This window comes from Thunnus albacares, chromosome 24, assembly GCF_914725855.1.
Source record: "Thunnus albacares chromosome 24, fThuAlb1.1, whole genome shotgun sequence".
Classification (NCBI taxonomy): Eukaryota; Metazoa; Chordata; class Actinopteri; order Scombriformes; family Scombridae; genus Thunnus; species Thunnus albacares.
In genome coordinates, this window is record NC_058129.1 from 19174022 (window position 1) to 19201808 (window position 27787).

At 38.4% G+C, this 27787-nt stretch overlaps 2 protein-coding genes and 1 long non-coding RNA gene across 4 annotated transcripts in view; all 3 read right to left on the reverse strand.

The window, feature by feature from the left end:
* Positions 1-370: 370 nt before the first annotated feature.
* LOC122976635 (butyrophilin subfamily 1 member A1-like) lies at positions 371-9277 on the reverse strand. The gene is made up of 5 exons (XM_044345214.1): positions 9231-9277; positions 8126-8299; positions 7244-7417; positions 5414-5519; positions 371-1211 (listed from the first exon to the last, which is right to left on the reverse strand). The coding sequence occupies exons 1-5, from the start codon at positions 9275-9277 to the stop codon at positions 690-692; spliced, it is 1023 nt and encodes a 340-aa protein (XP_044201149.1). The 3' UTR covers positions 371-689.
* Positions 9278-14595: 5318 nt separating this feature from the next.
* Positions 14596-19879, reverse strand: LOC122976141. Of its 2 annotated transcripts, XR_006400825.1 has the most exons (4): positions 19776-19879; positions 17728-17783; positions 15846-15948; positions 14596-14712 (listed from the first exon to the last, which is right to left on the reverse strand). It is a non-coding gene; the product is annotated as an uncharacterized LOC122976141 (long non-coding RNA). The 2 variants fall into 2 exon arrangements; XR_006400826.1 differs by lacking the exon at positions 17728-17783.
* Positions 19880-26119: 6240 nt separating this feature from the next.
* The window catches only part of LOC122976057 (NLR family CARD domain-containing protein 3-like), a 29791-nt gene continuing 28123 nt past the window's right edge, over positions 26120-27787 (reverse strand). The window contains exon 9 of the mRNA XM_044344323.1: positions 26120-27770. Coding sequence (XP_044200258.1) covers positions 27178-27770 — 593 coding nt within the window. The 3' untranslated portion in view covers positions 26120-27177. The remainder of the gene's footprint in view (positions 27771-27787) is intronic.

Here is a 27787-nt window from a genome sequence, read left to right on the forward strand (position 1 = left end):
AACAGAATATTTTACTGTTGTGGACTTTAGTTCAGACAAAATGAGACATTTAAAGACGTCGCCTTTGACTCAATATTTTACACAATTTACACAATTTCCTGACTTTTATAGACAAAACCATGAATTGATGAATCTATTAATCATAATGTTTATTACAGCTCTACATGCACATCCAGTAGAGACACATAAAAACATGTCGGTTTCTGAATTGACTATATGATTAAAAAAACATCTAATTGAACAAGAACCCCGCAAAAAACAAATAAGAGTAAAAACAACAAAGAGCCTCTATAGGCCAGCGGATACTTACTGTCATTATGTGTGTTATAGTTAGTTGGCAAAACTATTCCAACATTTTTAAAAACCTTGGTCACAACTTGAGGTTTCAGTAAACTTTCAGCCGCTGGTGGTTTTCTCTCTGAGAGCTTCTGAGTTTCACTGAGACTCATAAGGATCAAACCCACGACCTCCGAACCTCCAAACAGTCCTCTAACAGACTGAGCTATCTGCTCTGAGAACATCAGCTTCTTTTTTACAGCTTTTTAAATGTCTTTATATGTGACTGACAAACAAACTGTCAGTCATGTGGAAACCATGTTGGTTTAAAAACTACATTTACAAGCAGTGAGAGATCAGGTTGGTACTAAATAACATGAGAAAGTTTCTCTACCAAGAGGAGACTCTCCCTCCTACAGAGAACACAGAGACACTGAGCAACCAGGATTGAACCAGAACCCAAACCCAGCACACAGAGGCTGAGTGAATGTGGTGTTGAAGGTGTGGAGGTGGATCAGTGTGTCAGAGGAGACTCTGTAGAAGGACAGAGTGCCAGCAGGATAGTCCACATACACTCCTACTCTGTGAGAGACAGAGGAGGAGGAGGGGATGGGTTTTCTTTCATTATTGTGCCAGACAGAATAACCACTAGAGTTCGAGCAGTCCAGAATCCAGGACTGATCATTCCACCCTACCCTGCAATCAGCACTGTCTCCTTTCCTGCTGATTCCTCTGTAAGTCACTGATATATGAACCCCTCCTCTCCACTCGACCTCCCAGTAACAGCGACCAGTCAGATAATTTCTACACAGCAGCTGAGGCCAGTGATCAAATCTGTCTGGATGATCAGGATATGACTGATCCTCCCCCACATACGTCGCTGTCCTGTTGTTGTCAGACAGTTTGAGTTTTCTGTTTACTGTGTTTGGATCCAGTGTGAGTTGACAGAAATCTGATGGAGAGAACGAGACACAATACAGCTGCAGTTATTGATATATTATCTGTTTGATGATGACATCATCTTCATCCTCAGTAGGATGTGAATGAGTGATGTCACAGTTTGAAGTTTGCTTTGTTTTCATGAATCAAATGAAAAACACACTTACGCTTCCTCAGACCTGGTGTCAACCATCGGACTCCAGCAGGCTGCAAACTGAAAGGAGGACGGGGGTCAGAGCAGCACGTTCTCTTTCAGCATCCAAACATGGACGTTACATCACTCTAGTCTACTGTTTCATTATTCTGTTCAAATGTGGATTTGGGCTTTGATAGACTTTTTTCCAGTCTGAATCCGCACAACATGGCGGTGGCACATGTAAACACAGAAGCTCAGCTCCCCTCACTCACTCACTTTTTGTTGTTTTATTTTTATTTTTCAAAGGAGGAGCAGAGGCACATACCTAGGGCTGTCGCAGATAAGGAATTCTCCCTGAGGTGATATAGGGTGGCTCAACAGCACGGTATATGGTCATATTGTCATTTTATCTAATAGGTTACAATGTGTTAAAGTTGGTGACACACTGTCCAGTAACTTGAAGTGCACAATGGGTGCTCCACAAGGGTCAGTTTTAGGTCCCCTGTTATGTAGCCTATATATTAATGATCTCCCTCAACAATGTCATGATGTAGAACTACAAATGAGACCATTGTGTACACACATGCAAAAATTGCTGAGTTAGCTGCTGCTAAGCTTACAATTGCATTGGAAAGGATCACACATTGGCTTGATCAATCATGTCTTAGTCTAAATGTAAACAAGACAAAAGGTATGTTTTTCTCCAAAACCATGGAACAACCTCCTAATGCTGATATTGTCATCAAAGGTGAAAAGATTGACATAATTACTGATTTTAAATATCTTGGTGTGACTCTGGATCCAAATAAATTGCAAACTGAACTCCTAAATAGTGCTCAAGAGACAACCGATGCCATCATCTCCTCTATGGCTCCCTACACAGTAAAGACAAGTACAGGAAAGCAGAATACAGTTCTTGTGCAAACAGTAACAGCATGGGCGGAAGGAACAGAGAGGAAGAAGAAAGTGTGTTGCCGGATGGATGAAGAAAGTCAGCGGAGCTTTGTCCTGGAGAAATAGGTAAAGGCATTGAGATTACCACTTGTGAAAAAAGAGACTTTAAAGCTTCACACCTTTGGCAGTGATACCCCAGTAACAATGGAACTCAGGGTTGTAAAATTAGTCTTGCAAAATATCAGCAACAAAGAGCAAAATATTGAGATTGAAGCTGTTGAAACACCACAAGTGAGCTCTGCCATCATGCAGGTTCCTGGAGAACAAATTCAGCTGCAGCTAGAGAAAAGGGGGCTGCAACCAGCAGATATTTCAAGCAGCAGTGATGAAGAACTGGAGCTGTCAGTATTGATAGATGTTGACTAATACTGGAAAATAATGTCTGGCAGAGTAGAAAGACTATCAGAATCCCTGGTTGCCATAGAAACCTTATTTGGCTGGACAGTGCAGGGACCAGTATACATGTCAAGCATGAGTGAAGCTTCATGCATGAAGATTGGCATTGAGAAAACCACACAGGCTTCAAACCAGGTATTTGCATTCTGGGAAATAGAGTCACTAGGCTTCTCCAGCAAAGGTGAGGAACGAGCTGACGACATTGAGGCCCAACAAAACTTTGACCAGTCAGTCAGGTACAACAAAGGGCGATATGAAGTGACGTTGCCATGGCGACAAGATGCACCAGAACTCCCAGACAATCTGAGAATTGCCCAGAAAAGATTTGAAGGGCTGAAAAGAAAACTGAAAACTGATGTGACGCTGTTCAGGAGATACAATGACATGATTGAGGGCCATCTTCAACAAGGAATATGTGAAGGTATCCCAGAGAGCAAACACACAGTAGGAACTGAGAACAGAAATGCCAAGTAGGTACTATTTGCCTCACCATGCAGTGATCAGTGAGGAAAAGTCAACAACTAAGTTCAGAGTTGTTTTCAATGCTTCACGAGGATGGCAGTCCATTTCTCAATGACTGTCTGCTCACTGGACCAAATCTAAACCCAGACCTCCTAACCATCTTAGTAAGATTCAGGCTGCATCTAGTCACATTCATGGCAGACATCACTAAGGCTTTCCTACAAATATCCATTGCTGACAAGGACAGAGATGTTTTGTTTGTTGTTTGTATGGAGCTGCTTCAGCTCCATCAGATAGTCATTCCAGGTGGTATGGAACTGAAAACCCGCAAAATGGACAAGAAGCTTCATGCGTTCAGTGATGCAAGTGAGAGAGCCTACAGTGCAGTAGCATATCTGCAAGGACAGTCAGCTGAGGAAAAAACCATGACCAGACTGATCATGTCCCAGTCAAGAGTGGCACCCATTAAGAAACTCACCCTGCCACATCTTGAGTTAAAAGGGGTTCTGCTTGCAGCAAGAATGGGGAACAGCCTGTTAATGTCACGCCCCGTCTGGATAGTTAAGTTACCTTTTTGTTTCTCCCAGTGTTCTTTGTCTTGTACTTCCTGTTTTATTTTGATACTCACCTCCTTTACTTCCTGCCCTCATGTGTTTCCCTCCTGTGTGATCTTAGTGTTCTCTTCCTTCTGTGCCGGTTCATCTTGTTCCTTGTGACAGCGTTCGAGCCTTTTTTCGTTGTGTGAGTTTCTTTGAGCCCTATAGTTTCCTGACCTGTTTTTGCCTTTTGACCTTGCCTTTTGCCTGCCAATTTGCACAACGTTGCCTGGCTGACTGATCACCTGTGTACTGACCTCATTCTGATTAAAGGACTCATTTTTGGAACTGAGTCTGTATCTGCGTTTTGAGTTCAAGCCTATGGTTCAGCATTGACAGTTAAAGGCAATGAACATGCAGCCAACCCAAATCCGCATGTGGTCAGATTCCATGATAGTCATACAGTGGATTCGCAACTCAGCACAAAGATAGAAACAGTTTGTTGCTAATAGAGTGATAGAGATACAGTCAATGACCATGCCACAAACCTGGTCACATTATAATGGGAAGCTTAACCCAGCTGATCTCACCACAAGGGGTCAGACAGCCTCAAAACTGAAAGAAGAACAACTCTGGTGGTCAGGGCCCCCATTTCTGAGTTCAGCAATGCAGCCGGAGCTATCTAATGAACAGCTCTGTGAAGAGGAGATAAAGGCTGAACCTAGGTCAAACCATGTCACAGTCCAGCTGAGTAACACAGAAAAGACATTGCAAGATCCGCTATTAAAGCTGGAGAACTACAGTAAACTAAGAACTATATTCAGAGTCACAGTCTGGATTAAATGATTCATCCACAACTCTTACTCAAGGGAATGGAGATAAGAAGAGCTGACAGCTGAGGAGCTGGCGGAAGCGGAAAGACACTGGATTTTGGAGGCACAGAATCAAGGTTTCCAGAAGGAGATGGGCAAATTGAAAGCAGGACGAGACATTCAGAAAGACTCAGAAATCAGAGACCTGAAGCTGTTTCTTGATGAAAATGGTTTAATCTATGTGGGAGGGAGGCTGCAACATTCAGACTTGAGCTTCAGTGAGCAGCATCCATGGATCTTGCCTCCCAATCACATGCTGTCTGAAATGCTGATTAAACACAGCCATGACCAATTGATGCATTCAGGTATCAGAGACACTCTAGTGCAACTAAGGGACAAGTATTGGATTATTTGAGTCAGACAGATGGTAAAAGGGATCATTGTAGCTTGCAGATTCAGAGATTCAGAGTAAAGGCCATGCAGCAGATAACAGCACCCTTGCCAAGGGATCAGATTACAGAATCACCTCCTTTTGAAACTGTCAGAGTGGACTTTGCAGGTCCTCTTTATGTTAAGACCAAGAGCTCAGTGGAAAAGGCATACATAGCATTGTTCACCTGCGCTGTGACCCATGAAAACAGGAACCCTGTGTTCAAGATTGTGTGCTGAGCCCAGTGCTTATCACGCTCTTCAACCATGACTGTACCCCCATTCACCCTTCCAATACTATAATTAAATTTGTTGATGACACGACACACCTGACTGAGTGGTGCAAGATAAACAACCTGTTCCTAAACACCACCAATATGAAGGAGATCATTGCATAGATAAAGACGCAGTGGATTGTGTGGAGAGTTCAAGTTCCAGGGAGTCTATATCACCAAACAGCTGACATGGTCTACCAACACCTCCCATCTGGTGAGGCCAAACTTTTGGTGAATTTCTTCCACAGCACCACTGGAAGCATCCTCTCTTACTGCATGACTGTGTGGTATGCCAGCTGCACAACTGTGGAGCGGAAGGATCAGCATCATGTGGTAAAGATGGCCCAGAAGATCATCAGAAATAATCTCCCAAACCTGGACAGTCTCTAGCCGCCTTCGTCAGTCAGCTAGCAGCATCAGCAGACACAACACACCCTGACATTGCCTATTTGCCTCGCTACCATCATGCAAGTGGTACAGGACGATCCAATTCCATACAAATAGAATGAGGCACCATTGTGATAAGAAGTGCATTGCATTCACCAAAGAAACAGATAGAAAGAGTTATTGGAAAAACTCTTTAGAGAAAGAAAGACTAGACAAATTCAATGAGAAGCACAAATTGCTGTCTGACAGTCAGTATGGATTCAGATCAAACAGATCAACCTCTTTGGCACTAATTGAATTAATTGAAGAAATTACTAATTGTATAGACAAATAAGTATGCAATGGGAAATTTTATAGATCTAAAAATGATTTTGATACAATTGATCACAATGTATTACTTGATAAATTCAAAAGGTATGGTATCAGAGGGGTTGTGCTGAATTGGTTGAGAAGCTATTTAAGAAACAGGCAACAATTTGTAAAGAAAGGTGAGCATAAATCATCATCATAAGTCAGCATTTCTCATGGAGTACCTCAGAGGTCAGTATTAGTCCTGATATTGCCCACTTTGTACATAAATGACATATGTAGGTATCAAAAATATTGAAATTTGTATTATTCGCGGATGACACAAATATGTTTTTGTTCTGGGGAAAATTTACAGCAGCTTTTGGAAAGAACTGAGGAAATTAAAACTGGTTTGATAAACAAATCATTAAATCTGAATAAAACAAAGATTATGTTGTTAAGAAATATAAGATTAATATTCAAGTACAAGTGATGATAGACAATGTCAATATATAAAGAATATATGAAAATAAACATCATATAAGAGTATGTGTATTTCAATCTGTGGGGTGAATTTGTGGAATGGTCTGGATGTGGAACTAAAACAAAGTACAAACATAAATCGGTTCAAGAAGATATTCAAAAAAATAATTTTAAGAGGTATATGAGGAAGATTTATGTTAACTGTTTAAGTTTTATTTTATTGACACCAGTGGATATTTGTAGTTTTTTTTATAAACAGTATATATTAGTTTATGGGTGAGTAATTAAGAATGGGATAGGAATAATAAATGTATACTTCTTCCTCCTCCTTTTAGAACATGTACTATTTATTTTTTATATTGAGTTTGTTGTAAAGGTTTTCTGTTTATTTCATTTTGTTGTTAGTCCTGTTTTATTTTTATATTTTTTGATTTTTACACATTCAAAATAAAAATTGACTGACTGACTAAAAAGCCTTGTAATTATATGGAGCTTGGCAGGTGTCATGGAGAAAAAAAACATTCTTGAGCACAGTTTAATAATTTGTGCTGTTGATATAATATTGTCTTTGGGGTGAGACACTTACAGGTTCTGTCTCTCCCAAACAAATCTCACATTATATAAGAGGAGGACAGAAAGTTATTTTACCCCTCTCCCTGTAGTTGTGTTCAGATGTTGTTTACAGAATACTGTTGTTTACAGAATACAGTATAACACCCGATCTCATAATTATGAGATAAGAAGTCAAAATGAGATACTGAAATCATTTTTATTTTTGGTGAATGAAATGTGCTTCTGTAGAGATATGTGATCAGCTCAGAGAAAATGTTTCTAGCTCTTCCTCCTCTATCAGATATTGCCCCTCCATACCTGAGAGTGTCCAGTCTCCAGTTTAGATCCTCCAGTCCAGCAGACAGCAACTTCTCTCCTGAGTCTCCTGGATGATTGTAGCTCAGGTCAAGCTCTCTCAGATGGGAGGGGTTGGAGCTCAGAGCTGAGGCCAGAGAAGCACAGCCTTCCTCTGTGATCAGACATCCTGCCAGCCTGCAAACACAAAAAACAGCACACGTCAGACAGTCTGAGAGTACTGCTGTGTGCAGTCAGATACAACATCAAACTGTCTCCAAACTAACTAACTAAAAGACGAACTGAATCATGGAGCTCCAGAAAGTTGAGCATCCAGCTAGATGGGAAAAATCACCAGCTGAAGGATGATTCAGCAGCATATTTTTACCTCATCATTGTGATCTAAATGTTAAAAAACATTCAAATGTGTATGACGGGTGAGGTTTTTGCCAAAAGGAAGAATAAAGACTTACTTTTAGCAATGGTTTGGTATGCTGAAGATTGTTTTTTTAACTACACAAAATCAAGGAGCTTCCTGCCATAAAATATGACTTCACAGTGGTTCATCAAAGTATCCACCAGACAGACTAGTCTGTTCTTCAGCCTAAAACTAGTGCTTGAGGAAGCCCCTTTGAATACTCGGCTGTCTGGGAACAGCCCAGACAGTTCCCAGACAGCCGAGGTTATTAAATCATCTGTGGTATTAAATAATTCAACAACAAAAGCAAAAACAAAATAAAACAATAAAAATCTGCGTGGAAAGCAATTCTCTTCTGCTGAAGTTGAATAAAAACTGGTTTGACAAATCATAATAGCAGAGACAATTCTACACGGATTTAATGTTTATCCTCTAATATCAATCAGATTTTACATGTTCATCTGTTGAACAGGTTGATGAATCCTGACCTGAGAGTTTCCAGTGTACAGTATGGACTCTCCAGTCCAGCAGACAGCTGCTTCAGTCCTGAATCCTGCAGGTTGTTGTTACTCATGTCCAACTCTCTCAGACTAGAGGACTGGGAGCTGAGAACTGAGGACAGAGCTGCACAGCTTCTCTCTGAGAGGTTACAGTCACTCAGTCTGAAGAGGAAATACAAAGGAAAAAATGTAAGAAGTTTTTTCTCTCCTGTTGATAAGATAGCAGAGTATTTAAGTAATGATGAATAAATCCAACTATCTGTGTACTTACAGAGCTTTGTTGGAGGCTTTGACCACTGGCAGCAGCCTCAGAAGAGCCTCCTCTGAAGCAGAGTATTTCTTCAGGTCAAACACGTCCAGATCTTTTTCTGATGACAGTAAGATGAAGACCAGAGCTGACCACTGAGCAGGAGACAGTTTTTCTGTAGAGAGACTTCCTGATCTCATGGACTGTTGGATCTCCTCCACTAGAGAATGATCCTTCAGTTCATTCAAACAGTGGAACAGATTGATGCTTCTCTCTGCAGACAGATTCTCACTGATCTTCTTCTTAATGTACTCAACTGTTTCCTGATTGGTCTGTGAGTTTCTTCCTGTCTGTATCAGCAGGCCTTGTAGGAGAATCTGATTGGTCTGCAGTGAAAGGCCAAGGAGGAAGCGGAGGAACAAGTCCAGGTGTCCATTTGGACTCTCTAAAGCCTTGTCCACAGCACTCTGGTAGAAACATGTCTCTGCAGATTCTTCTTTAGTTTCAGACTTTTGGGATGTTGTTTGTTCTTCTGTCAGCAGTTTGACTCCAGACTTGATGAATGTCAGATGGACATGAAGAGCAGCCAGAAACTCCTGAACACTCAGATGGACGAAGCAGAACACCCTGTCCTGGTACAGCCCTCTCTCCTCTTTAAAGACCTGTGTGAACACTCCTGAGTACACTGAGGCTGCTCTGATATTGATGCCACACTCTGTCAGGTCTGATTCATAGAAGATCAGGTTGCCTTTCTGTAGCTGCTCAAAGGCCAGTTTTCCCAGAGACTCAATCATCTTCCTGGTCTCTGGACTCCAGTGTGGATCTGTCTCAGCTCCTCCGTCATACTTGACATTCTTTAGTTTGGCCTGAACCACCAGGAAGTGGATGTACATCTCAGTCAGGGTCTTGGGCAGCTCTCCTCCCTCTCTGCTTTTCAACACATCCTCTAGAACTGTAGCAGTGATCCAGCAGAAGACTGGCATGTGGCACATGATGTGGAGGCTTTGTGATGTCTTGATGTGGGAGATGATTGTGCTGGCTAGCTTCTCATCTCTGAATCTCTTCCTGAAGTACTGCTCCTTCTGTGGGTCAGTGAACCCTCTGACCTCTGTCACCATGTCAACATACTCAGGAGGGATCTGATTGGCTGCTGCAGGTCGTGTGGTTATCCAGAGGTGAGCAGAGGGAAGCAGTTTCCCCTTGATGAGGTTTGTCAGCAGCACATCCACTGAAGTGGACTCTGTAACATCAGTCAGGATCTCATTGTTGTGGAAGTCCAGAGGAAGTCGACACTCATCCAGACCGTCAAAGATGAACACAACCTGGAACTCTTCAAACCTGCAGATTCCTGCTTCTTTGGTTTCAGTGAAGAAGTGATGAACAAGTTCCACCAAGCTATACTTTTCCTCTTTCAGCACATTCAGCTCTCTGAAAGTGAATGGAAATGTGAAGTGTATGTCCTTGTTGACTTTGTCTTCAGCCCAGTCCAGAGTGAACCTCTGTGTTAAGACTGTTTTCCCAATGCCAGCCACCCCCTTTGTCATCACTGTTCTGATTGGTTCATCTCTTCCAAGTGAGGCTTTAAAGATGTCTTCTTTTCTGATTGCTGTTTCTGGTCTGACTGGTTTCCTGGGTGCTGTTTCAATCTGTCTGACCTCATGTTCATTATTGACCTCTGCAGTCCCTCCCTCTATGATGTAGAGCTCTGTGTAGGTCTGAGTCAGAAGGGTTGAGTTTCCTGCTTTAGCAATCCCCTCAAACACACGCTGGAACTTCTTCTTCAGGCTAGACTTGAGGCTAAGTTGGCACATGGCAGGAGATTCTAAAAGAACAACAAGAAAAAACAACAACTTGTTGAGTGTCCTTTAAAGGAAATATGACTTCATTTCCTAAGAGAATAAACAAATAAGTAAGGTGTATTGATGCAAATATTTGGTATTCTTGCAAGGTTATGAGAACACACACTACGTACTGTTCACATTACATACTGCTGTTTTGTATATGAAACAGTAGGAAAATAAATGTTCATAATTAACCTGGATAAAAAATATACTGCTGAACTTGGTCTAGATGTTGAAAATGCCGTCTTTGGGAACTTTGCTATTACTACACTAGGTCCAATTAGCTCAATGTGTTAGATGACTTAAAAGCTCTAAAAAAAGAATTAAAATGGTTCAAGCCTGAGAAGGCCACTGAAATTTAAAGTGGCCCATGGTTTGTGGTACCTTCTGCACACTTTATATATTGGTGGTCAACTTTCAGGTCATTCTGCAAATCTGAAGATAGATCAAGAGTATAACAACTAAAAAGGCTCAGACATAAAGCCTCCGGCCAGGATGTATAATAAAGAAGGAACTTTCTGAACAGCAAAAACTTCTGGATATTGACAAATGTTTGGATTTATAACAATTCAAATTAGAGTTTAATTCAATTTGAGTCTCTCTTATTTCACCAGTCTTTATATAAATCCTCTTACTGCTCTGCAGATGGTCAGCCAGCTCCTCCTCCTTCATTCTCCTCAGGAAATGTAGTGTGATCTTCAGAAATGCCTCTCTGCTGCTCCTCCTCTGCTCCTCCTCCTCACCATCCAACACCTCCTCATCCTCCCTCTGACTCTCTAAGCATTCTGGGTAATCTGAACTCAGAACCCTCTGCATCTTCTTCAGCTCGTTCTTCACAAAAGTGACGATGTTCTCCTCCAGAAGCTGGAACAGAATACCACATGAATTACACAATCAAACAAAAATCATGAAGCAAACATCAGATCCATGTTGGACAGACTGACAATCCACTGGTCTACAAAGTGCAGCATGGAGATGACTGTGAACAGAATAGATGTAAAAGTAGTTGTTGTACATGTACAGACCATAAATATGGAGTCCAGGTGTGTTTGATCCTGCTGGGCAGACTGACCACTGGGAACCTCTGAGCTCTCCTGGTCCACTCTGTGGAGGAATCACGAAGAATGAGTTAACATAATGTCTGTCCACACACAGACAAACACAAGCTAAAGTGATATTTGGACGTAAACAGAGAATCAGATGACTCCCTGTAGTGGTAAAGCTTTACTAGTCCCGCTGATCCCACTGAGAATCAACAACTCCATCTGTTTGTAGCTTTCAGCTCAGAGTCAGTTTGGTTCAGTCCCAACAGCTCTCACCAACCCTCCATGAAGCTGTCCCTCCCTCACTGTACACAGCTGAAGTGCCCTGGAGCAAGGCAGCTAGAGCAAATGTGTGGTTGTATCAGACTGGTTGTAATGGGCAGCTGCCAGTGTGAATGTGTTTGACTGTGAGGGTGTGAACACTGCACAGAGAAGTCCATCTGACTCAGTAAAGGTTTATAAAGTTTAAATATCAGTCTAATAAAACCAAATAATTTAAATTTGCTTTCAAAAACCTCAAAAACTATCAGTTTAAATCCATACCTTTGATCAACAGGGCAATAGTTTTTCCTTGAAGTAAAAGGATGTTTTTCACTGTTTTTCCAGCTTCCTCCTAATAAACACAGGACAGATTCTGTACTGTCTGTACCCAGAAGACACTAAAACATGCACTGCTAATATGCTTGATAAAACATTTTCTAAATTGCATTTACATCATAAAAACATATTTTGCCTGTCCATCCATACTAGACTGTACATTTTCAGTGGTATTTTCAGCATTCAAATTAGAACAAACTTGAATACACTGATCTACAACTCTCAAACCTTACAGACGTGACTGTGTACTTCCTAACAGCAGCAATATTAAAAAAATCAACTTTCTGATTTCTCAGACTCTCTTTGACAGATCATTAATGTCTCATACAAAGTGACGGTCGAGCTTACCTTAACTCAAATCTCAGGAATAACCTAATCTAAAACCCAAATTAGATCACAAATTAATCAGGATGATCAATCTAAGTATCTAGGGATGTCAACAGTTAACCATTAACTGGTTAACAACCGAGAATATTTTTGCCCAATTACGCATGTTGGTCTATAGATTAATTTGCATACACACTTCACTGATGGCCAGACAGTTACTTGTTCACATCATCAGATATTCTTTTTAAATGGATAAAGTACCAGTGTAAAACTGACTTCTACACGGAGTGTTGCATTATGGGTTGTTTGTAGCATTAATGTTGCTAGACTAGTGAGTGTCTTAAAGTTTGTTTATAGTGTGTGTCAGTCAGCCCTACCAGTGTTTGGTAAGTCTAGTTTAACCTGCAGGAGTTTCTGAAGGCTCATGTAATGTGCTTTTCTTCAACAGAGGGAATAAATTCAAGATGAGTGAAAATGAGTCCAAATCGTCTTCCAACATCTCTACTGCAGAAACGTGTCAAGCTGCCAAATACCACTGTGACAGATAATAAGGAGCTCAAAAAGACAAACAGGCAGTCTGATAAATGCTAACTGGTGGAAAAAATAATTTTTGACCACTTCCAAGAGCCTAATGGGGGAGTGTGTGAGTATGTAACTATACTATAATGTAAGTTATATTCAGAGAGGAACGTTATTTTTCCAAAAACAGCTGTTGGAAAAGGGGGGTCATCTTATAATCAGGGCTGTCTTATATTATATTATATATATCATATTATTATTTATATTCGTACCTCATGCCAGAGTACATAATGCCATCAAGAGCTACTGTGACTAAACGCATTGAGAAACACTTTGAGGTGAAAGATGAGCTAAAAGTCAAGCTAACGTTAGCTCTGACCACTGACTGCTGGACAGCTCTCACAGAAGAAAGCTACATCACAACTTTTCTTAAAAATTAACCGGTTAGTTATTGGTAAATGGGTGTCGGCCTGTTGAGAGCAAAATTAACTGAACTGTTTTTTGCCTCAACACACTACTGTGGATACCAGAGTGGGGTAATACCCAAGGCACACCACCTTGGGTGACCAGAGGTACTTCCACTGTGGATCTACTTCACAGACTTAAAATAAATCCCACTCAACACATGGTCAGCTGTCAATAAACATGACCTCAATAACCAAGCTGTTCCAACTAAAGACTGAGCTCCAATATGTTGGAAATCCAATCAGAGAACAGAACAGCAGGAAGTGCTGTATTTCCGCCTGCCAACTTTGAACTAACCGGCTCCTCTGATAACACACATAGGCCTACAGCTGTGAGCGCTGCTGGAAACACCGTAACCAGCCAGTCGGCCATGGTGAAAGGTGGAAGATGGATCTCTTTCCCACTGTTCGACCCAGCAGAGGTGGATGATCCCTTTCATTAAAGAACTGACTCAGACCACTTACCATCTCACAATCACCCAAGTGACTCCCTCCTCCTCAGTTTTCACCACCAAACTATCGCTTTAAAGGTGTCAATCACACAACCAACTAAGAGAGTGGACCGAAACGTCTATTCTTGGATTTTCAGTTCAAATTCTGCAGCTCAGTCTTCAGAGACTTTTTTTGCATCCAGCCCTGAGGTTTACACCACAGCTACTCCAAAAACTGATGACTTAGTTAAGTACTGGAATAAAAATTGTGCCTCCATTCTTGATTCTGTTGCACCTCTTAAATCTCAGAAATGCAAACCGAATGCACATCCCTGGCTTAACAAGTACACTTGCACCTTAAAAAAAACAGGTGATTCTGACAAATTACCGTCATTTTTTGACAATCAATATCTAATGTGTTCATACCAAGATGAGTTTGGCAAAGTTACATCTGGTAAACTGCCCCAAATCAAATACAGATCAGAGCTCCTAACATTACCCTAATTTATAATGTAGAAGCATAAAGGACCATCTCAGTCACATATTAACATGATAATAATAATAATAATAATAATAATAATAATAATAATAATAATAATATAGTAAGCTAATGATATGCTAACTCTTGGCCTTGGAAACAACAATTTGAGCTCACATATTCAGTAAAAAAATACTGAATAATTAAAAAAAAATTTTTTACATTAACATGACACCAACAACTTACATTTTATCAGATGAATGTCGTTGTTTAAAATCAATCTGAAAATCCTTTGAGTTGTCACTCTTGAAGGACACACAGCTGGGTTCAGGTCCAGGTTCAAGTTCAGGTTCAGGTCCAGGTTCAGGTTCAGGTCCAGCAGAGTCTGGTCTGTGCTGCCTCCTTGTTTTTCAACACAACACACACAGAGCTTTGAGTGTGAATAATGATGGTGGAGAACAGTGAAGGACAGTTAGAGATCCTCATCTCACCTCTGAGCTTTGGTCTGGCTGTCATGTTCCCCACACCGAGAGCGTTTAGAGGGAGGGACTCCCTCCTCTCTGTCCTCACACTGATCCATGCTGCTGAAGTCACATGCACATCAGTCACACATACTTTCTACCTTCATCTGGAGAGGAAACACACATCATCCTTTACATCATTTCTCCTGTCAAATCCTAAATATCAGCTGCTCCTCCTGTGATCGGCTGTTATTTTATGTTATATATCAGTGTGAATGCAGCCAGACAGTAGTGTGAGGCAGAGAAAGCTGCCATCAGCTGCTGTACTTCTACTATCAGTCCACTAGATGGCGTTATGAAGCTGCAGTGAATTTAAGAGCAGCACACATGATGCGTGGAGGAGGATTTACATCCACTGACTCACACTGACTGAATTTCATTCATAGTCAGTCAATTCAACACCAATAAACAACATGTCAATAGTTTCAGTTATCTATTAGTTCTCTTTGATGTTGTTGTCACATTAGTAGTGCACATGACGCACAAACACAAATGTATTAAATGATTAGCATCAGGGCACATTTACTTTGATATGACTTCTTTTACAGTAAATACAAACTTGTTAAACAGCAGCAGATGTTAGATCTTAACTGCTGTCAGACATTTAACAACACAGATAAAATGTCATTTGGTGTAAAGTGAAACTATTTTATAGCCTTTTTTAATTGAGTAGTTTAATGTTGATCAAATTGTACATAAAGCCGACAGTGTTTTAATGTGGTGATGGTACACGTGAACTTCTGAGAGATACTCAGTAGTTACAGATGAACTCTGATTACAAAGATATATGAAGCAATAAATACACAGATCATCAGCTCCTGTCTAACTGCATATACCAGTAATAAGTCATTATAAAGCAAGAACACAAGTTGTTATTGTAGCAACAACTTGATGACGTCCTCTGACTGTCCCTCCACATCAGTCAGTACAATACATTTGATTTAAAGCTTTCACAGGAAACAGTAGCAGGCCTATACTGTAGTGTCTGACTTTACGCTGCTGGAAACAATGTTTAAAAAGTAGATTTAGTTTGATTTCTGAGAGCTCAAGAAAGGAAATAATCATCAGCTGTTCATTAATATTGTTTGATTCCAGTAAATCAATCATTTAACAACATGTAGATTTATCTTCCAACATGAGAGTTCTCCAAACTTTCTGATGAAATAAAAACATCACACAGCAACAAACAAACCCTGAAGTTACTAAAGAGAAAGTTCAAAGCAAAACAAAGCAAACTTACAGTTAACATCCAAACTGCTGAAGACAAAGACTCTCCACTCCACGTCTGTCAGAAAAGTGTTTGCCACAGGTGAGCTGTTTCCTGGAACGAGTCAGAGCTCCACCTGTAGAGGAGGAGGTACAGGTAGGAAGACTCACAACATGATAACATTTTATGGATGTTTGTCACTCATTTATTGTTCATGTATTTGTATATTTATTGTTGTATTGATGGTTTCTCAGTGTTTAACTGTGTGCTGTTAGAAAAAATAACTCATCATGACATTCATGTGAAGAGAAGCTGAACGTTACATTTAGATTCATGAGATTTAAAACATTTAACTGACAGGTCATGATTTCATTGTGTTATAAATAACGTTGATAAAAATTATTACTGATCTATCAAACTGATTATTACTGATATACCAAAACTTTGACCAACAGATGCTTCAATAAACATGAATTATAATCCTTCATAAAACAACATGAGTATTAAAGTCCAGTTTCTGTATCAGGATCTGATATCAGGATTCTACTTTTATACTATAATACTACCGACCTTTGGTATGAATATAATAAAATATGGTTATTTATGTTGGAGGGAGGGTCATGCATTTTCCCCTCAGTCACTCAGGAAGGCTCAAGGAAAAATATTTGTAGCTCTGGGGAGGGTCAAGATAAAAACAAATAAACAAAGTCACAACCCGTCACCCCCCTCCCTCTGATAAATAACCAACAGTCCCTTATTACAGGAAAAATAGAGATAGAGTTCAACTTCTTATCCAAGTAATTAATTCCAGGTCAGATGAAGATGCTTAAATGTGAGACTAGTTTACAGGCAAACATACAGTACCTGAATAATAAGGTTTATGATAATAAATGACTGAATGAATGATAAATTAATATTTATTGGGTTTAAGTGGAGCAGTTCTTTCAATGAAATTCCCCCTGAAATCAACTGCTGCTTTAAAACTAAACACGAATAAGATTGTCTCGTTAAAACCAAACTGATCGCTTCTTTTCAGAAAACTTTCATGAAATTATTAGGAAATAACTGACCCATAAAACACATTTGTTGGTGCATTTCAGTCATTGATCTACTGAAAGCTTGTTATTCAAATCTTTAAACTGCTTAACAAGTCTTGATAACAACAATTTAGACCTCGAACATACAAATAAAGATTAAATATTATAGTTTGTACTTTGACCTCTAAAAGCAACATGATGAACTTTCCACACAGACATGCAGGCTGGACTGTATCAATAAAAAAAACTTTATCTAACAATCATAGATAAAGTTGCTCACCTCAGCAGGTGAAATGGTAAAATTATGATTTCATTGTGTTATAAAATAAAGGTAATTAAAAAGTGATTACTGATCTATCAAACACTTTGACCTACAGACGCCTCAATAAACATGAATTATAATCCTTCAAAAACAACTTGAGTATCAAAGTCCAGTTTCTGTATCAGGATCTGATGTCAGGATTCTACTTTAATACTATTGTTATGAGTCAGACTGAACAGCGAGGCTGAAACAGTATCAACTGTAATGTGAAGTGTGGAGTGTAATACCTTTCCATGTTGGTGACCTGCAGCACCTGGTGAAGACACACAGACAGGTTCATTATTATTCTTCAGTCATCAGGAAATCAAATGTGTGTTTCTACATCTAGACTCTGATTTAAAGGCAGCCAGCTGTCATTCTGACTATTTGCTGTTGGATGAACTTTGTGGCATCGAGTCATTAACAAAGACACGAGAAATCAGTGATGAAATGATGAGAGTCTTCTTCTGTTCTGGAAGTCAACACACCAACAAACAAACAGCAGCTTGTTTGTGATGAAGAGGAAACATTAGAGATGGTGATGAAGAGAATTCAAACCAAACAAAGTTCCACTCACTCAACTTCTTCCCATGAATGTGGTCTCTCTGCAGCTCTCTGCTGTCTGGACCAGGTCTGTTTAGAAAAAGAGCTTTATTGATCTGAGAGCTTCATCAGTCCTCTGTGTCTGCAGGCTGCTGTCACACTGAAACACTGAACCTGGACACCAATAAAACCATAAACCAGCCTGAACCTGCAGCTCAGAGCTCAAAGATCAGCTGCTTTAATAGAACACATGAGTAACCTACAGCCACCTTCCTGCTCCGACTCATGCTGTAAAAACCTCAGAACAAATAAACCTCCTGATCACTGACAACAAACATCAACCTTTGTTTATTGTGAAGATGTGAATTCAGACTGCAAAGAATCAAATGTAGATTTGATGGAGGCGCTCAGGAATCACTTCCTCTATTTACACTCTACTATATCAAGTCAGAGCAGGAAGTGGCAGATCGTCCAATAATCCAAAATCAATCATGTTCACAGAGACTTTCTACCTTCATCTGTAGAGGAAACACTGTGAGAAGAGCTGAAAGCATCAGTTCAATCATATCACCTGCTTCTCCACAATCTGTTTGATAGAAATGACAGCTGCTGTATATTCACATGTACAACTGTAGTGAGTTAGAGATGAAACATCACTTTGTTTCCCATCTGCTTCAAACAGGAACTAATAGCTGATTCAGCAAACTTTTAATGGAGACAATTTGTGAAAACATAAACAAATATCAGCTAAAAAAAACAATCCACAGAAAACTCACTGAATCCATGGCAACACTATACTTCCTGTTACATCCCCCAAAGCATTATGGGAACTGTAGTTCCATAACTGAGAGCACAATTATTCCCCAAATCAAACTAAGACAAGGAACAAAGAATAATAATATGAGTGATAAAATCCATTAATATGAACTTTTGTTCATGTTGACATTACTAATCCTAAGACTTTAAATCCTCTGCTCTAAATGTAACATTCTTCATCTTCTCTTCACTTGAATCTCATAATGACTGACAGAGTTATTTCTCTCAGGGTCAATCTGTGTTCAGTCAGCACTTCAACATGCTGCTTGTTTCTTAGTTTTACTGCTGAATATCTGCTGAAATGACAAACATCCCTGCAGATTTTATCAGCTGTTTCCAATAAATGTTAATTAGGTGAGTTGTTCAAACTGTAAAGTGAAACCTGTCTGTTGTCTGCTGACAAAAAAGATAAAAATACTTAAATATTGTTATTAGAATTGTACTAATGACTTTAGTAAAATGATTCCAAACACAAAGAGGGACAGAGAAGCAGAGTGAAGCTATTTCAACAGTATTTCCAACACATGGAGGCTGTTAGCTCACTGTCATTCTTCATCCTCCCACTAGATGGAGTCAAAGTCAACAAAGCTTCAAATCTTACACATAGTGTCTGTAAGAACATTGATCAGATCATTAGTGTCTGGATCAATGATTGAAAATGACTCTGCAGGCTGATGTGTGTTGTGGCTTTGTGTTAGTTGATGATGTATCATCTCTGATTACAGAGAGTTGAAGTGCTGGGAGTCAGCAGATATCACAAACACAAACAGCAGATGAACTCTGATTACAAAGATATATGAAGCAATAAATACATACATCATCAGCTCCTGTCTAACTGCATATACCAGTAATAAGTCCTTATAAAGCAAGAACACAAGTGGACTGTATGCATGTTATTCTAGCAACATTGAACTTGATGACGTCCTCTGACTGCCCCTCCACATCAGTCAATACAATACATTTGATTTAAAGCTTCCACAGGAAGGAACAGTAGCAGGCCTATACTGTAGTGTCTGACTTAACGCTGCTGGAAACAACCTTAAAAAAGTAGATTTAGTTTGATTTGTGAGAGCTGAAGAAAGGAAATAATCATCAGCTGTTCATTAATATTGTTTGATTCCAGTAAATCAATCATTTAACATGTAGATTGATCTTCCAACATGAGAGTTCTCCAAACTTTCTGATGAAATAAAAACATCACACAGCAAGAAACAAACCCTGAAGTTACTAAAGAGAAAGTTCAACTATGAAACAAAGCAAACTTACAGTTAACATCCAAACTGCTGAAGACAAAGACTCTCCACTCCACGTCTGTCAGAAAAGTGTTTGCCACAGGTGAGCTGATTCCTGGAACGAGTCAGAGCTCCACCTGCAGAGGAGGAGGGACAGGTAGGAAGACTCACAACATGATGACACTCTATGGATGTTTATCACTCATTTATTCTTCATGTATTTGTATATTTATTGTTGTATTGATGGTTTCTCAGTGTTTAATTGTGTGCTGTTAGAAAAAATAACTCATCATGACGTTCATGTGAAGAGAAGCTGAACGTTACATTTAGATTCATGAGATTTAATACATTTAACTGACAGGTCATTGACTTCATTGTGTTATAAAATACCTGTTAAAAATTATTAATGATCTATCAAAACACTTTGATCCACAGACGCCTCAATAAACATGAATTATAATCCTTCAAAAACAACTTGAGTATCAAAGTCCAGTTTCTGTATCAGGATCTGATGTCAGGATTCCACTTTTATAGATTTATTATGAGTCAATGTTTAACTGAAACAGAGTCACATCAGGGATTCTTAACCAACCAGGTTTTATATATTTAAGATTGTCATGCCAGCCATCTTTGTGTCCGTTCAGTCCTCAGTCCCACAGAGCAGTTACCCACCAAAACTACATAGAAACCAGTTAAACCAGTTCAATCTGAAGGAAACAGAAGAGGATTCATTCATAAAAATCTAATAAAAATTAACACCAACACTGCAATAGTACAACAAAACAGGAGAATTAAATGTGGACTCTTAAACATTAGATCTCTGTCATCTAAAGCCTTATTAATAAATGATCTAATCTCAGATACTAAATGAATCCAGTCCTCCCAGTCATATTAATACTCACATTCCTCCAGACACTGGCCGAGGAGCTGCAGCTTAATGATCAACCCTAGACCTGAACTTCATTATAACTCATTAGAAAGTCTTGTTCTTAGTCTCTCAGCCAACCTGGAAAACTTTACAACTTTATGTATTATAGTGAAGCGTCCTCCTGGTCTGTACTCTGAACTCTTATCTGAAAAACAACTCTTACAGAAAGTTGCAGAAAGCAGACAAACACCTGAAACACACAGTAGCACATTTTTACCACTGTTGAAAAGATATGATGCAATTATGCTTAAAGCTGTAGTGAAAACATGTAGAGTTGAGGAAGAAGAGAGATCCGTGTACGCTTCAGTTCAATAACTGAGACCTGAGATAAACTGAGTCTGTTGTAGCATCAAAATATATAAAGACAAACATATATGTTACTGATAAAATGACTAAATAACAGAAACTATCTACAATATAGTGTATTCATTTTAAAAAGTAAACATCATGAACTTTACAAAGGCAGTATTCATGCGCGACTATGTATTTTATTACAGTAGGTGTTTCTATTATTTTGTCCCTCTGCTATCTGGACTCATCATATTCACATCTTGGTGTGAAATTGACTTCATAGTAATATTTGCCGCTGCTGAATCTCTGTTCATGTAGCCTCTCTGTCTTTGTTGTCTACCAGCTACATTTTCAATCAACGCTGATGAAAAGTAAGCATCATTTTTCAGCTCTTCATGTGTATAAAGGCTCTGTGATCCCGGCCAGGAGCAGCTGCCACAAGGACTGCGCTCATTCATGCATGCTTATAGGAGCTCAGCTGTGTGTGTGTGGTTGACAATACCATATGTTTGTATTAGTGTCAACAAATCCTGTCAAATGAATGAATTATCATTTCTCAATACTTTACAACCTCCCTACCCAACCTCCTATCCCATTTGTTCCCACTGAAAATGTTTTAAAAAAGCTGAATGATTTCCTAAAACAACAGGGTTTTGTAGTTTGAAGCAAATGTTATTCAAACAGGAATATATATCGGATTAGTTTGGGACTATTTTCTATGGGAGTGTATCGCTGCCACCATGAGAAAGAAATATTTGCTGAGTTTGTGGATACGAGAGAAAAGCTTTTCATTAGAAGAAGAAAGTTACTGGTTATGATGAGAAAAACAACTGGTTCTGCAAGTGATGTGTGTTATCTTTATGTACTGATGTCTCCTCTGCTGTTCAAAAAGAGGTCATGAAGAAATGACTCATTACGAAATTATTAGTCAAAACTACAACTGGACCTCATGTTATGAATAATGACAGACAGCGAGAAACAGGATGAAAAAGAGGAGAAAGTTTTCTGCTTATGTGGAGAAACTGAGCAGTTTTTTTGTCATGGTGGCAGCAACGCGCTGCCGTAACTTCCAGATGTGGATTTGGTGCTCTAGTGAGTATTTACAGCAGCAGGACGGTGACTCAACATGAACTACAGAGGCCATTTTCACTGGAATGAAGGAACATGTCACCCAGTGCAACACTATGGCTCATTGCTGTGTTTTTAATAGTTTAATACCACCAAGTTTTAAGTCTTCATGAGCATGTTGGAACAATCATTATTTTACCATTGAAACATGAAAAAAGTTAAAACAATATGACATCTGCTGGTTATTGATGTCATTTCTGGAAATGTTTCAGTTCTGAGCAGCTGAGACCTGACAATAATAATAATAATGAGACCTGAGATTGAAATCTTAGAGTCCAGATGAAACAGCATTTCCAGAGTAACCATCAACATCATATAATCATCATTCATCCTCCTTTGTGGAACCAAACCTTAAGATCAGTGACATCTTACTCAGAAAATAGAATGACATTTATGCATCTGGTTTCCCAGTCAGTGAACATTAAACTGGTATAATCCCAGCAAGCAGCTGGCAGCACAGCAGAGCATTTTCAGCTCCTGTTCTTCAGTTGGAAGTTTGAATTAACATTATTTAAACAAAATGTTGAATCATTACATGACCTCATTACATTAGTTCACTCTGAAATGTAGTGCAGGAGAAGTTTAGGATAATATAAACATGGAAAAACTCTTTTTTTACATTACAAACAAACAAACGTCTGCTTCAAACCTTTCTATCGAAACATTATCAGAAATTAAAGTGACATTGATATGAATCTATTTCTGTTGACTCTGTTGTCTTTTTGTCCTCTACTGTTGTTTTTGGAAAGATTTCTCCAGATGTATATTTGTTGTAACATTTTTCATTCATATTAAAAATGTGTTGTTTGGTTTTCATGATGTCTGCAGTTCAGAACAAAAATAGAACTATTAAATATATATAATTTAAATATTTTTATTGTCTTTTTTATCTAGTACATTTTATTACAAAAAACCTCTATTAAAAATATCATAAATTAAGTCCAACAGTACAATCAAATTATTCATTTTTCTTCTTTTATGATTGATTTCATCTTTACCTTTTGCCACATTTGTACTATTTTTTGTTATTTCACACTTTTACAATAAAATGTAAAAAGGATGTTTGTTCAGTTGTCTGATCCTGTTTTACAATCAAATTAATTATTCAATCAATGCAACAATATAAACAGTGATGACAGAAGAAAACAGCAACACATACAGAACAAAGTTCAACACAAAGAGAATCTAACAAGTGAAAAAAGGAAGAAAAAAGAAGCAAAATAAATAAAGCAGTTAGTTAGAAACGAGATGAGTGAGAGGGTAAATCTATATAAAGATCAATATTATTGCTCTATTTGCTTTCAAATTATAGCAAATATTGTTTTTTGTTAGTAAATTTACACTTGAGGATGTGAAATGTTTCCATAAAACAATTGAATAAGAGTCATTTTCTTAAATAGTATCTTTAAAGGAAGGGCTGAAGTTTGGCATCATATTATTAACTAGTTTCAGGTTGAAATTAGCAGAAAACAACAAGGAAGAATTTTACAGGATGAAAGTTCAAAAGAAGCTGAAGCTGTTTCTCATTTATTACCAGTTCAGACTTTTTACCAGTTGATATTTTTCATGTAATAATTCCAGTCTGATATTTAACAGGAAACAGCAGCAGTGTTGTTGTGAAACAACTCTGAGTCTGCGCACTGATGACCTCAGCGCTGACACGTTGCCTTTGGAGGCCTGCTATTGGCTGATTCAGTGAGCAGGGCATCATGAGTAGTTGTAGTCCTTGCAGTCAGTCAGCTCAGAAGAATCAGACTGTGATCAAAGTGACTTTTAACAGGATCATTGAGGAGCCTCGACACATCTTTATCTTTATTATTATCACATGTGACTCACTTATCATAACTGGAGGAATAATGATTGATTATTGATCAGTACAGTTAAAATGTGTCTAATATGTGCATTAAAGGTGGAATATTACTCTTCATTGATGAAGCTTTGGCGCCCTCTGCTGGTGAAAAGATAAACTGCATGCTGTCAGTTTAATGAACACAGATTAGTATAAATATATTTAAGATATTCACACTGACACAATTTACTGCATTACTTTAGCACTAATGTTTGTTTTATAGATTTCTTATCAACATTTCCTGATCTGCAGGAACATGAAACACATCTGATCTGAGGTCAGAACTCATTCAGGAGTCGCTGAAGCCAATCGATCGATCAATCTGTCACAACTTACTGACACGTTGTGATCGATCCCGTCAGAAACGTGATGATGTCACTTGCTGTTGTTTTTTCTCAGAACTTAATTGAAATGTTTGATAAACGAAGAGAACAAAGAGCGAAACAAGAGGAGCCACATAATCAAACAGCTTGATCGATTATTAAATGTTAATAAAAAGCAAAGAAACAACAGTGTGTGTTTGTGTCCTGTAGTTCCTGACATTATTTATATTAGAACAACTGTAGATGTTAGTTTATTGATATGAAATGATGTGAAATAAAACACATAAGAACCTTAAAACCTAACAAAGTCCACTGAGTGAGTTTCATCTGTCAGCTGCTGTTTCTGCTCAAATGGCGCCACCTGCTGGACATGAGCAGGAACTACAAGCAGAGCTGAGACACATTTTAAACTGTATTTTATACATTTATTGCTTAATAAAACTCTTAAAAACTGAAATAAATGTAAATTAATTAAATTTTATTCTCAAAAACATATTTCTGTTGACAAAAACATGTTTATTTGTGTGTAAATGTTTAATTATTCTCCACTTTTATTTTATTTTATTAATTTTCATAAATATATTGTACTTTTTGAAATTTTTCATATTGTTCTCCTCCTGATTGAACACAATGTTTTTATTTGTTTTCTTCTCTTTTTGTCCAGAAAAAAATGTTTTTGGTAATAAAAATGTAAAAACAAAAAACAAAAAGAAATTAAATAACACAAATATTTGTATAAGGTAAAATAAATAAACAGAACACAGAACACAAATAAAATAATAAAATACTAAAAAAAAAACTCAAACAGGTTAAAAATCTGTTAAGTGTTAAGGTTTGGTTTCATTTGACATCACAAATAAAGTTTATTATTATTAGTAGTATTATTATAAGAGCAGAAAAAGATTTGCCTTGTCTTTTTGATTGAAGATAAATGCCCAATCAGAAGCAGAGACATCCAGATATAAAAAGAACACAAAAGCAGCAAATATACAAAAATCCCTGAAATAAAGAAGCAAATATACGGTTAAGATTTCAACATAAATGTGGATTGTAAAGCTGCTACACAAATAAAGTTTGATTTTCCAACATGTGAAAATGTTCAGGACTGTAAAATCAGACACGTTTATTTCTGATAATAAGAGTTTCTTAACAGACTGTAAAAGTCTTGTTTGGTGACATTTGGAGAAAGATTTAGTTTTTCCAAACCTGCATGTTCAGCATGATAGAAATAGAAAACAGCTGCTAGTTTGGATGAAGTTTGACAGCAGGAGTCCAGATGTTTTCTTCATCTTTCAAATGAAGTGAAAAAGAGAAAAATGAGAGTTTTTCTGTGATAAAGTAAAGTGGAGAACTGTACCTGGATCTGTAGATGTGATGGTTTCGCCTCCATGCTTGCAGCTCTGTGTGCAGTCTGTGTTTGGATGTTGAGCTGAGCTTTTTACTGTCTTTACTTTCTTTCTTACTTTCTCCTCTCTCAGCTCCTCGTCACATACCTGTTCTGACCTCTGACCTCTGACCTACTGATTCTCACAGCAGAAGAAGACAAACGGATGTCTGTATTCACTTTGTGTGCAGAAAGTTAACCGACACACATGTTTCACTGTTTTCTTCCTAGAGAAGAAAACACTTGCTTTTTGTCCAAAGCATATTTTCCAAATATAACTATTAATGTTGATGATTTATATCAAAATGTGACTTTTCATTCAGAGTTGAGTTGTGTGAAGGTTGTAGAAATGAGAAACTGACCCTGCGCTAAACTGTGTGTGAATAAACAATATAACTATTAATAATGTTCAGCTTATTATTAGAGTGCCATTTTTCTGAATCTGACAATAAAGATCAAAAGAAAGCTTCTATTATTATTTATGATCCTTTTTTTTATTGGACATAACAGGTGATACTGCAGTTCCATTTATTTCTGCCTGAGTAACATGAACATACAAACTGTCAACTTTACTTGGTACAAGACAAAAACAGGAAATAAGAAACATTTCAAACAGATTGTAAACAGATTGATGATCCTGTAAATGAGCTTTTTATTGTGGATATTTAGTAAGGCGTTAAACTGTCAGCTGTTTGTCCTCAAATATTCTGTTCACATACAGCCAGAGTTGAAACAATTAGTCCATTCATTGATTATCCATCAACAGAAAATTAACACTTAATAATCATTTGAGTCATTTTGAAGCAAACATTTTCTCCTTTTAGCTTCTCAAGTGTGACGATTTAATGCTTTTCTTTGTCTTACATGATAATAAACAGAATATTTTACTGTTGTGGACTTTAGTTCAGACAAAATGAGACATTTAAAGACGTCGCCTTTGACTCAATATTTTACACAATTTACACAATTTCCTGACTTTTATAGACAAAACCATGAATTGATGAATCTATTAATCATAATGTTTATTACAGCTCTACATGCACATCCAGTAGAGACACATAAAAACATGTCGGTTTCTGAATTGACTATATGATTAAAAAAACAACTAATTGAACAAGAACCCCCCCAAAAAACAAATAAGAGTAAAAACAACAAAGAGCCTCTATAGGCCAGTGGATACTTACTGTCATTATGTGTGTTATAGTTAGTTGGCAAAACTCTTCCAACATTTTTAAAAACCTTGGTCACAACTTGATGTTTCAGTAAACTTTCAGCCGGTGGTGGTTTTCTCTCTGAGAGCTTCTGAGTTTCACTATGGATGTTGGACTTCAGAATTCACTGATACTCATAAGGATCAAACCCACGACCTCTGAACCTCCAAACAGTCCTCTAACAGACTGGGCTATCTGCTCTGAGAACATCAGCTTCTTTTTTACAGCTTTTTAAATGTGTTTATATGTGACTGACAAACAAACTGTCAGTCATGTGGAAACCATGTTGGGTTTAGAAACTGCATTTACAAGCAGTGAGAGATCAGGTTGGTACTGAATAACATGAGAAAGTTTCTCTAACAGGAGGAGACTCTTCCTCCTGCAGAGAACACAGAGACACTGAAGAACCAGGAGTGAACCAGAACCCAAACCCAGCACACAGAGGCTGAGTGAATGTGGTGTTGAAGGTGTGGATGTGGATCAGTGTGTCAGAGGAGACTCTGTAGAAGGACAGAGTGCCAGCAGGACAGTCCACATACACTGCTACTCTGTGAGAGACAGAGGAGCAGGGGATGGGTTTTATTTTGTTATTGTGCCAGACAGAGTAACCACTAGAGTCAAAGCACTCCAGAATCCAGGATTGATCATTCCACCCTACCCTGCAGTCAGCACTGTCTCCTTTCCTGCTGATTCCTCTGTAAGTCACTGATATATGAACCCCTCCTCTCCACTCGACCTCCCAGTAACAGCGACCAGTCAGATCATTTCTACACAGCAGCTGAGGCCAGTGATCAAATCTGTCTGGATGATCAGGATATGACTGATCCTCCCCCACATACGTCGCTGTCCTGTTGTTGTCAGACAGTTTGAGGTTTCTGTTTACTGTGTTTGTATCCAGTATGAGTTGACAGAAATCTAATGGAGAGAACGAG

Coding starts and splice junctions, on each gene's coding strand:
- LOC122976635 (XM_044345214.1), bottom strand. CDS start 9,277: ATGTACATCCACTTCCTGGTGGTTCAGGCCAAACTAAAGAATGTCAA. Junction 8,300..9,230: donor GCCAAACTAAAGAATGTCAA/GTATGACGGAGG, acceptor TTTCCTCTTCAG/ACTGAGTGACTGTAACCTCT. Junction 1,212..5,413: donor TCACCAGATGGGAGGTGTTG/GTAGACCATGTC, acceptor TGTCAACTCACA/CTGGATCCAAACACAGTAAA.